A 12,405-nucleotide genomic window follows, 5' to 3' on the forward strand; every position below is an offset into this window, starting at 1 on the left:
GGAGGGGGGGGGGCAATTACAGCGAATTGTGGGCGATTTCCAGTTTGGGAACCATAGATGTGGGGTACATGGAAGCGGAACCAATAAAATGGCAAAGTGATATTATTAATCCGCATACAGGAAAAAGAGGCTAAAACAGCACCTGGACATGGATGGATGGTGCCTCTATTAATAAATCATTGATGGTCAGGTCAGGTCAGCAATTAATAGTTATTAGTAATCAGTACACATGTGAAGAGCACAGGGGAAAAACGATATAGTCACAAACTGGAATTCCTGGAGGTGTAAATTTTAAAAGCTTGTGGACTCAGAACTTCATTTTTGTTTGACCAGGGGTTTATTGTTAAGGATTGTTGAATGGGAAATTTAACAACAATAATCAAACAACAATTGAAGAGAAATACAGTCATGAGTCAACAAGCGTTTAAAATTTGTATCCTCACGATTTTCAGCCTTTGACTATGGTGTTTCTCGTGTATTTTACACGTGATAAATGAACAGCACACTCTGTATTATTATCTCCCAAAACGACTGAAGTTGTTAAAGAGGGACGAGGAACGTACTGGAATTAGTGCAAGTGTTTCATTAGACAAAATACTTGAATAGAAATACGCCCCTGTTTTAGTTTTAGTTTTAGTAAGGTTTTACGGCGCTCGCAACTGCATAAGGTCAAGAGGTCAACAGAGAATTCCAAAAGGGGAATCAAGCTAACTCTACTCGCCTCTCTAGCCTAAATAGCACAAAGTCTGCTTCGACTATCAAGGCACCCACGAAATAGCAGTTCAAAAGAGAGTGACAAATAGAAGTAGAGGAAAGTGACGATCGTAATTATGAGGAGAGAAAAAGCAGCCATTCCCCCTATGTTGTTCCGGCACAGTATGAGCATGACATTGATAAATCAGCCCATTTACAATTCTACTGTGCATAAGAACGTGTTAAAATCACCCTTATGGGAATGGCCTAAAGACAAATTCAGTCAGTAGCACTGCCCTGGGAGAGGGGGGTGGGTGGGCTGTTCAAGGTGATAATACTAGCAATCTCACATCATATAAAAGGCAAAACTAATCACAGTCTCAATACAAACACCTGATTGAGGAGGGTTATCAACAAAAGGAGATGACAATTCAGATATTTTTCTTTCTAAGACCTCGCCACTTTGACCTTTGATGGAATACAGAGCCTCCTGTTCTGTGTAAGTCGTCCTACTTTTCCTACCTCGTACAGAGGCACCGACGTGCACTTTTAGAATATTATATTTTGTTTTGTTTAAAAAAATAAAATCAAGAAGGAGGTACCCTAATTCCTGAATATACCACACATCAGGCCATTTTCACTGAAGTCTGAACCTTTTCAGCATAGCTGGGCGGGCATTGCGTGCATCATGCTGATCAATACAATCACCCCAATTTTAGAGAAACCGTAGCAAGACTTGCTGTCATTTTTCCAAGCCTATTTTTTCGGGGGGGGGGTATAAAATAGACCCCCCCCAAAAAACAACCCCGGGAAGGCCAGGAACATAATTTACTGGTTCTTGTCCCCATTCGTACTTACGAAATATTTGTCATAAATGTCATCATGGGCAGTCTATTCCAACACACGTGGAGCTTTGGTTTAATCTCTGTAACCCGTTCTGAAGTCTTGGCATCTTACTTTGATTATGCTTTTTAGGGGAATGTAATATGATTCACTGTAAAATATCATTTAGTTAGTTTTTATTTTCTAATCATGTCATGTTTTGTCCTTTTATAAACGAATTCATTGGTCGCTTTTAAGGACAAGCGGGTTAACATAGATTTCGGGGGTTTCCAGAAATCTTGATCTACACCAAAAGTGGGCATTGCCCTGCCTAAAGAAGAAGTTTGGTTTTATTGGTGTGTATATTTGTTTGGTTATAGAGAAAACTCTACTTGTCTTTTGAAGAAGCTGAAAAAGGGGCAAAACCTTTACCGTCATTTTCTCAAAACAGCATTTTTCGGGATAGCCCCCTTAATAATAATAATAATAATAATAATAATGATAATAATAATAATAATAATAATAATAATAACAATAATAATAATAATTATTATTATTATCATATAACTTTACTCCCAGTAGCTTCCTCAGATGAAAATTTGAGATTTAAATATTGTTACACGTCAACACATGTAAGAAACAGAGATCGAGTGGGTAACAGACTAAATCAACATTACACAGTATAATAGAGTACTATTTAAAGTATCAGTTGATTTGTATTTTTATTCAAGCCCCAATGATCGTTTTACATTTTGTGATTTTGCTCATTTTTTAAATTCTAGGAGGTTTATTAGTTTTTACACAACATCGCGTGCCCTAAATTCCGTTACCACACCTCCACAAACCTTTTCTTCCTCGCTTTTGTTCCCCCACGTTTCCCTGTTCTATGAAAACCTGGCTGTGATTTGAATAATTTAGCAAGGAGCTCTGTCGGACCGGACGCTTCTTTCATGTTCCCGCCTTTTCACGGACAGCCCGTGGTGAGACAAATTGTGCCACTTAACTCTTATGGTTAGCCCGGACCCACTCTCACTCCCACCCCGCCCCTCCCCCACTCACTCTACTCACCTACCCTCAAAAATCGCCTCGATCACGCCAATAACAGCTCGCGCATAACCCGCCAGAAAGCGGCCAAATAACCTGGGTTCAATTATTTCCTGTGTTAACGATTTGTCCCTGCACCGGACAATATCTCCCGGTATTAGGCGGCCATTTAGCTCGCTGGGTGATCCGGTGCAAGGTAGAAATGTATACAGTAGAACAAAATGTCTGTCCCGGGTAATTTATCAAACATTTTTGGATTTCCTCTTATAGTATCCATTTCAGGTGAGGTACGGGAAATCATGAAGATAGTGGACGAGGGAGAGGGAGATAGGGAGGGAGGGAGAGAGAGAGAGAGAGAGAGAGAGAGAGAGAGAGAGAGAGAGAGAGAGAGAGAGAGAGAGGGGGGGGGGAAAGAGAGAGACAGAGAGAGAGACAGGGAAACAGACACTAAGACTGAGAGGTAGATACAGTGAGAGAAGACAGAGAGAGAGAGAGAGAGAGAGAGAGAGAGAGAGAGAGAGAGAGAGAGAGAGAGAGGGGGGGGGGAGGGAGAGAGAAAGAGAGAGAGAGGGGGGAGAGAGAAAGAAAGAAAGAGAGAGAGAGAGAGAGAGAGAGAGAGAGAGAGAGAGAGAGAGAGAGAGAGAGAGAGAGAGAGATTTTGGAGGAGGGTGGCAAGATGTGACCGACTAGGAAAAATAGAACCAAAATAGGATTGAAACCAAGCTGGAAACTCAGAGCAGAGAAGAATACTTTTGAACCCCTCCCCCTCCCCCCAACCCAACAGCCTGTTTTCAGAATGTACCAGAACCTTTTGTGGGTTTTGTGTAAAAGAGTCTAAGTTATAGATGAGATATTTCCATTGTAATGCAAAAAGGCATATCTACATGCACTCACAAATGCACAAAAACGCATACACGTACACGTTTAAAAGTAACATTTTCCGCTTGTCGGCAATGGACCAGAAGTAGCAACGAAACATTTAACAAACATACATAAAGGTTTGGGCAACCTTCTATCTTTGCGGATGAAAAAATATCGATTTTTCTAATGGCAGCCTTCACCCACTACCACATCCCTCTCATTTCTCGTTTAATAAATCCATTTTCACTACACTGAAACGATGACCCATAAATAAGCAGCATGTTGTTTTTTAAAAGAAAAATATACTGTGGGTGGTTGGGGGATACTCTGATGTGGTTTGCTTCTTTTTTCCTTTCAAACATCTATCGTCATTATCTCCCCTCCTTTTTGTGCTCGCTACTCTCTGGTAACACCTCTGATCTTAGACACTTATACTATGACTTTAATGTGTTGCAAGTGCCGTAAAACACTGACTTACTAAAACAAAACAAAAATACTGACCACTCCAATTCTTTTTCCTCCTCTTCTGCTCGTAAGTTGTCTAGGACATCTCTCGCCAACTCTGGGTAAGGGACGGCACCGGAAGAGGAAGCGTACCCACGCTTGCCGTAGCCATGGGCAACCCGTGACGCAGAGTTGAGGCGGAAACCTCGCTTCGCTCTGTGGGTGGAATCCAAAGAGAGGAATTCGTTGCCAGGTTATGAGAGCATGTCGATTTCTACACGTTATCTGAAAATTGTGTATTAGTAATTTGTGTGTGAGTGTGTGTGTATGTGTGTATACGTTTGTGTATGTGCATGTGTGTATGTGTGTGTTTGTGTATATGTGCATGTGTGTAAGAGTGTGTATGTGTGTATGTGTGTGTGTGTGTGTGTGCGCGTGCGTGTGTGTGTGTGTGTGTGTGTGTGTGTGTGTGTGTGTGTGTGTGAGAGTGTGCGCGTGTGGGTGTGTGTTATGCAATGGGGTAGGCGAGAGAGGGAATATGAAAGAGAGAAAGAGAGAGGTAGCTAGATCTAGAGAGACAGAGAAAGATGGACAGTTGTAGATAAAATGAAATAAAGAGAGATGTAGATCTAGATATATTTTGTGTTTGCAAGTCGTAGAATTTGATAGATACCATCTATTTGACAAACGAAATGATTATTCGAATAGACAAAAATTATATTCGGACTCTGAATTGAGTCCAGCATGGCGTCTGTTCCGACTTTCGACCTGTGCTCCTAAATTATATTTCCAGTATTTATGAAACCTTTTTTTCTATTATAATAATAATAATCGAGACGTAACCTTTAATATTCAGTTACTTGATCTATTTAAATTGGCCCTCCTGCATCATTAGTGTGAACACAACAACCAAGTTGAGTTGACCACTCTGGGGACAAAGTTAATTATGTCGACCAATGAGAATGCTTGTAGCTTGTAGCGATATCGCACTCTCGGCTTGCTGGGGGAAGATGTGTTGGGAAGAGGCCTCGGCTGTCGGTTGTGTGCGATGTGATTAAAATATTATTACTGAAAAACTAGAACTCACAACAAAATGAAATTAAATACGCGGAGAGACAAATGGGGGGTGGAAGTAATGATGGTGCTGTAGTAGTGGTGGAAAGACCCTGAGTTTTCGGTTACTGTGTACTTAGACACTGCCATTGGGTAATGAGAGTGCAGTCTTCTGACTTTTGACACAATTACACAGTCCTAGTTGGTACTTTTAGTTCTAATTCTGGTTTTACGGAAAACCCCCAGACTACAGTTATATTATGTAACCTCCTTACTCTGACATAACTCACTTAGAAGCTGAGTCCGAATAGATAAAACCCATATTCAGAGTCGAGTCCGAATAGATAAAAATATCTTATCGGACTCGAGTCTGAGTAGAGCTGGCCTTGGACGAAAGCAAGCACACAAACATAGACTCATATAAACACATACACACATACACACACAAACACACACACACACACACACACAAACACACACACACACACACACACACACACACACACAAACAAACACTCATACACGCATGTACACACAATATAATGTCCTTTTGGACGTTTTATTGTTTTGTAACTTGCAATGTCACTTTTCTTACTCTAAAGGGTAAACAGTATAATCTTCTTAGGATTTCTTAGTAGCTTGCTTTTGGTCTACCCCTGCTTCGTTTTCTTCATCCCATCATAATACGCTCGTATTAGACTAGGGCATTTCCCCCTGAAAGTGAACACTAATAAAGGTAAAAACGATTATAGCCCACTCCTCCCCCCCCCCCCCAAAATAATAATGGAACACATGAATAAATAAATGAATAGATCTATATAAACAGGTAAATGAATTTTTAAAAAACCCAACTAAACTGAAGAATCATTTTTAAAAAATTATAATAAAATAACAATAAATAATAATTGGGGCTCTCGTGGCCTAGAGGTTAAGGTGTTGGCCTCCCATTCAAAAGGTCCCGGGTTCGAATCCGGATAGCAACCGAACAATTTTCTTCTCTAAAATTGTCTCCTTTCACCTTCTTTCCTGCTCTCTAGCAATGTTCTGTTGTCTGCTTTCATTTCCACTTTCAGCCCCCAACCCTTCACCTCCTTTGCCCCCTCCTCTGGGCTCCTGACTCTTTCTGCAGCCTTTCTATTGCTACTCATTGGCTCCTCCTTACTGCTGTCTTTCTGCCACACCCCTGATCTTCTGGTAGGAAAGATCGACACCTAGCCTTCTCGGACAAGGGCGAAAAATCTCGGAGGGCCCGTGTAGAAGTTGCGCACGTTAAAGATCCCTTGGTGGTCTAAAATCGATTAGAGTAGGCTTCGGCCGCCACCCAGGCAAAAATTCAAAATTTCCTACCAACTGAAAATATAAAGTGTGTCCCGCGCGTTCATATGACCTTATGCAGTTGCGAGCGCCGTAAAACACTATACAAAAAAAAAAGAAAAGAAAAAAATTATAGTTTTTTTTTTAATGCTCGAAGAAAAAGACAGATGAGTCTAAGACAGTTAAGTAAAAGACAGTTAAGTAAAAAACCCAGCTAGACCTAAATTAAAGACAGCCGACATAGTATTCTGTTACCTGCTTAATGACGCCTCTGTAGACTGTGAGAAGGGACAAAGACACATCAGGACAAGGAGGGCGACCCCTGTGTGGGCTATGGAGGGTGCGCTGAGCATTGTGAGGACTAGGCTTTTGGCGGGTCTTGGGCGTGTGCTGGTTTGTCTTGGAGTGTATGTCGATCGGGTTGTCACAGGCGTGGATCTGAAAAGTACATTGTGCAAAACATTCATATTGTTATTAAAGTATTATAGGGTAAGGGCTAAGGTTAGGTTAAGAGTTAGGGTTAGGGTGAGGGTTAGTCTTAGGGTTAGGGTTAGGGTTAGTTGTTAAATTTACTGTTAGAGTTAAAGTAGGTTAGGGTTAGGGGTAGGTTTAGGGTTAGGGTTTGGGTGCAATGTCCTAGCAGATAGACGGAGACACTCATTAAGAAACCTCTCTACGCTGGCATCGAACTCACGTCAACTGCTTCAGCGTCGAAGAGACGAACCACACTTTCCAGACACTACTTCTGAAGGTTACAAGTAGTTTAAAATGAAAAAATATAAAACATGAGTGAGTAAGTTAATACTTCAACTATTTAGAACCTTGAATTTAAATTGAAGTTTCAGTTTGCAAAATGTTATTAAGTTCCAGTCTTCTTTTCTGTTGAAAAACGATAAATACTATTATTCCCACACCTATCTGTTTCTATGGATATGTTGACGCTGTCTGCGTAGGATATCTGGGGCTTCGAATAATTTGTTAATGGATTTTTTTTGGTGTTTATTTAGTAAATCGACAGCATACATCGTTCTCTGAATCTGTTCATCAAATTTTAGAATTGAAAACTAAAAGAAAACCGCACAAGTAATTTTCATTTGAGTCTATCGTTTTTAAACTTAATAGAGATATTACATTGAATAGATTTATACAGAACTGAATAGTCTTTTAGCAGTTTCTAGGTCGTATAGTTTTCTGTCTGTCGGTCTGCTTATCTGTCTGTCTGTCTGTCTGTCTGTCTGTCTGTCTGTCTGTCTGTCTGTCTGTCTGTCTGCATGTCTGTCTGTCTGTCTCTCTATGTCTCTCCCTATCTTTTTCTATCTGTCTGTCTGTCTGTCTGTCTGTTTGTCTGCATGTCTGTCTGTCTGTCTCTCTATGTCTCTCCCTATCTCTCTGTCTGTTTCGCTCTCTTTGTCTGTCTCTCTCGCTCGCTCTCTCTTCTTCTTTATTTCTTTACCCCTCTCTCTGTCTCTCTCTGTCTCTCTCTGTCTCTCTCTGCCAGTCTCTGTCTGTCTCCCTTTCTCTCTATCTGCTCTTTCTCTCTCTCTCTCTCTCTCTCTGTATATCTCTCTCTGTCTCTCTCCCTTTCTTTCTGTCTGCTCTTTCTCTCTCTCTCTCTCTCTCTCTCTCTGTCTCTCTCTCTCTCTCTCTCTCTCTCTGTCTCTCTGACAGCCATTGGTTATCGCCCTTAAGACAGTTACGATTCTGACAAAGACAGCCAGACTTAAAACCTAAAAAGACGCCAAACCAAAAATGTCATTAACATCGGCAAAAAGAAAAAAAAATGTTTGCGGTACCCAAATAGCTTCCCTATTTTTCAAAACTTCCATTAATCACAGAGTAGTAGATTAGGTGTATCCAAACATCGTTTCTCCACACTGAAGTAATATTATTTGTGTCCCGACGAGGTGGAATCAGGCGCTCGTCAATTTTTGGGCATATAGTGTTATTGGTATCATCTTAAAGTCTGCTTATTTTTTTGCTTTTGGTTAAAAAAATATCCATCTATGTTGAATAAAAATCGAAATATTTGCGATTGGAGTAGGTCAGGGTTGCCTAGTTTCAGAGGTAAAATTAGTGAGAAATAGCCATCAGAGTTTGGTAATTTCCATAGCTTGAGTGTCTTTGGGAACTGGAAATTTACAATTTTTGAGCCTCTAATCCGTGTATTTCAGTAAAATCCACACGGAAATATGTTTTTGAATGGATATAAAAGGTGTTGAGCCAAAACAAGAAAAAACCCAAAAAGAAAGAAAATTGCCCATCCGCCAGAAATTGCCAATTTCTTTGATTTCATTATTTTGACGAGCGCCTCATTTCACCACGATGCCTTACATTTCTTTGCACTTCTTTTGGGCTTACTCGATCTTCCGATGACTGGCAGTTCTCAATCGACCATGGTCTTGAGTGTCTGCAATGATCCCACGTATTACTTCCTTTTTATTTTGTAAGAAATAGCAGAAAGAAGCAAACGGCTGCCCTTTCATTTGACGCCATTTGATGAAGATTTGGAGCTTTTCAGAGTTAAAACAGTCTTTCAAATACTATATATAAACCCTATTCATACTTAATGGGCTATTTTGCATTGACGTGAGTAGCTTTTTGCGATGAATAAAAGGCCAAAAAAAAAGCTTATTATTAAGACTGAGAGCCATTGTTTGAAATTAAGGTAAAATTAAGGTCACACTTCAGTACACACAGGCAATGCTTGGCTTCATCGTCTTTGATGTTTACAAAACAGTAAAATATTATCTTCACGGCAAATATTTATCATTAGCACAATGCTACGAAATGAATAATTCAGAATCAAGTTGTTGATGACCTTCTGATGTCACAGTTTGATCCCGTTTGTTCAATCCCAAAATCTGCGCACACGAATGTGAGTAACTGGTGTGTGTGTGTGTGTGTGTGTGTTAGGTATTAACAGATCTGAAAGAGACGGGGTCTGCCACTGAATCCCTTTATTTCATGTACAGTTTGGATGTTTGTGCCAAAAGGAGAGGGTGGAAAAATGAGACTTATTTCAGGAAATAACAAAGTAAGACAAGGGGCAAATTCAGGGCTATCTATTGATCATACAATTAACTTAAGATGTTATTTTTCTTTTGGCTCAAGCAGGTTGAATGACCAACACTCCTCTTACATCCACGATTGAGAAAGCAGATAACTCCAAGGAATAGTGTGGTCACGACGACGGAAAACAAAGTTAATTTACAGACAGACGACCCTGGAGCCATACAAATACAATATTTAATAATATGTGAAATGAGCTGGCTCCCCGATAATGGGTGTTCCACTATGGAAACAAAATCAAAGTACACAAAGAGTTAAAAAAAAAGCCTACGTGAAGAATTGATTGGAGGGGTAGCATGATAATAATTAGAATATCAACTGTGTCTGAATAAATCTCTCTACTCTCAACGCTCTTTGAGTGAGGGCTCTCTGTGAGCACGGCTTGGAACATATCGAGCAGCACAGAGCTAGATACAGCTGACTCTTGTTTCAGTCCTCTCAGAAACGTTCTTCAGCTTGAATTATCAAAGAAGTTTTCAAAAGCTCTTGACCCTCATTTGCTGTCAACAAGACACTTTGCACTTCTCGGACAATAGCGAAAAATCTCGGAGGTCCCGTATGCAAGTTGCGAATGTTAAAGATCCCTTGGTGGTTCAAAATCGATAAGAGTAGGCTTCGGTCGTCCCTCTGGCAAAATTTAAAATTTCCTACCAACTGAAAATGTTTGGTGTGTCCCGCACGCTTATAATATGACCTTAAGCAGTTCCGAGAGCCGTAAAACGCGTTCCACCCCACCAGAAAACCCCCAAAACAAGACGCTAAGTACTAGTCTTTTTAATTTTCCTTCCAACACTGTAAGTTTATTCAAATGGCTAGGCCTCCGAATTAAAGGTTCATCTCCGATACAAACAACGAGTTAAATGAGAACAATCCTGTCGTGTACTGTCTTGTAAACTGCCTCTCCCACCGAAACAACGTCCAATCGAGCTGAGTCTGAAACCACGACCTCAAAATGTCGCAGATGGTCGCTTTTAAGGACAAGTGGGCTAACACTTTTTTCAGGGTGTTCCAGAAATCTTGACCTACGCCAAAAGTAGGCATTGGCCTATCTATAAGAGAAGTTTGGTTTCATTGATATGTATTCAATTTGTTTGGTTATAGAGAAAACTCTCCTTGTCTTTTAAGAAACTAAACCAGGGTAAAAAACTTTTACATCAATTTTCTCAAAACAGCATTTTATCCGACAACACCCTTGTGCCTAAAAGAGACCATGAGCCGAAGCACTAGACTTCCGACGCTACGATCATAGCAGTGTTAAAGCATACGCCAGTGTAAGCCAAACGTGCCTTGGATACATTTCAACTTCCCAATATTAGTTAAAGGATGATAGTGCCTTCACTCTTATGTTTATTTATAACATATTTTTATTTACCCCCAGATTATTACAGCATTGTAAATAACTTTTTCACGTCGAACGAATCTTCAAAGTCCAAAGGCAATTACTATTTCATGCTTAAAATTTCTCATCATAAAAACAATATATATGGCTTATTAGAGAGAAAAAAAGGAAATAATAGTGAGAACAATCCTGTCAGTCATCAGGAGTCTTTACCCCTCCCCCCCCCCCCCGGCGATATCAACCACTGTGGCAATGATAAAACATGGTTGCCATTATGTCAGGGAAGACAGCGAGCTTCGGCCAGTTTTGCTCATCTTTGCACTGAGCCACCTCGGTGCAAAAACCTTCTATGTGGGTGGTTAGTGGATGCTCTGGTCTGGTTTGCTTCTTCCTTCCTCTCAAACATCTATCGTCTTCATTTCCCCTCATTCTTTTTGTGAGCGTTACTCTCTTGTAACACCTTTAATTCTCGGCTCTTATCTGACCTTGTTGTGTTGCAATTGCCGTAAAACTCTTACTAAAATTAAACTAAAACCTTCTATTCAGCAGACGACTCCGCTGAAGCTAGTCCTCAAGAATCCTGATTGCCAGATTGGTCATCGTGCCGAGACGCAATCCAAGACATATCTGGCCATCTGTCCTGCCGGGTCAGGGGAGACACGGGGAATAACTCTGCTCCGCGCTGAAAGCCTGTCATCGGGGAAGATGGGAAATTGGTTATGGCTGCGAATTACTGGGACTGGGTGGAGGGCGAGAGGCGGGAAAAGGAAACACTTGTCGCCAGTGTTGGCTCCTGCGAGCGAGAACTCTCTTTACAGGGCACTCGCTATTTTAGCCTTCAGTGAGCATTTGCTATCTTAGTTTCAGTAGGAGTTTTACGGCACTTGCTGTCTTAGTTTCTGTAAGAATGTTATGGCACTTGCTACGAAAATCAGTTATATAAAGCCAAAGCTAAGAAGCATACTAGAGAGTAAGTTATAAAGAAAAGAGGGACGAAGAAGAGATAAGGACGTACTATGTTTGGTACGAAAGAAGGAGGAAATCACACCAGAGCACCAGTCAACCGCCCACAGATAGTAATATTCAGCATGGTGATGACAGTGCCAGCACCAGCACAACAATGCCACCTGTTTGACAGTACTTATGAAGTGACAGAAGGCTGTGGTTACAATAGAGACTGATGTTTTGGTTTCCAACAGCACAGAGGAGTGTATAGTGCAACATATAACACTTAAGCAGCAACGCAGAACTTTAAAGGTTATCAAAAGACTTCTTTAACCAACACTGTACGCATTGTCTCTTAAATATTTTTTGAGTCACTAATCGACGTTCATAATGGCTGGTAGTTATAGAATATAGAACTGAACCAGCTAATTTGAAGACATATTTCTTACAAAAAGACAACGCCTAGTTTTGAAATGAGCATCAAAGTTTTTCGGAGTAACCGGTACTGTCAATGAGTGCGTCAAACGATCATGAAGCAGACTACGCCAATTTGGCTCTTCTGAACTTCCTAAGACAAATCTAAAATGTGACTTCACCACTCACCACTATTGAGATAGCTACAATAAACCCACTCTCCAAGAGTAAAAACAGTAAAGTTGTTTCCGCATCCGATCCGGACATTGAGGATTGCCATGTTAGTGAGACAACTTCTTGGGGTTCCCGTCATATTGTGGTAGGGTGGCCAGTTCCATTCCACGCCGCCTTTACTTCCACAACTCGAAGTCGGGTACTCATTACTGCTGAGTGAGCAGGAGGGTGGG

General features: G+C 40.8%; 1 protein-coding gene across 2 annotated transcripts in view; it reads right to left on the reverse strand.

Moving 5' to 3' along the window:
* The window catches only part of ATRP (allatotropin-like peptide), a gene marked incomplete at its 5' end in the record, with an annotated part of 65,102 nt that overhangs the window by 9,012 nt on the left and 43,685 nt on the right, over nt 1-12,405 (reverse strand). The window contains 2 exon segments of one of the 2 annotated variants that reach the window (XM_013081278.2): nt 3,922-4,080; nt 6,487-6,669. In XM_013081278.2, coding sequence (XP_012936732.1) covers nt 3,922-4,080; nt 6,487-6,669 — 342 coding nt within the window. 2 annotated transcript variants of the gene reach the window in all.

The sequence above is a fragment of the Aplysia californica genome, unplaced genomic scaffold (genome assembly GCF_000002075.1).
Source record: "Aplysia californica isolate F4 #8 unplaced genomic scaffold, AplCal3.0 scaffold00124, whole genome shotgun sequence".
NCBI lineage: Eukaryota > Metazoa > Mollusca > Gastropoda > Aplysiida > Aplysiidae > Aplysia > Aplysia californica.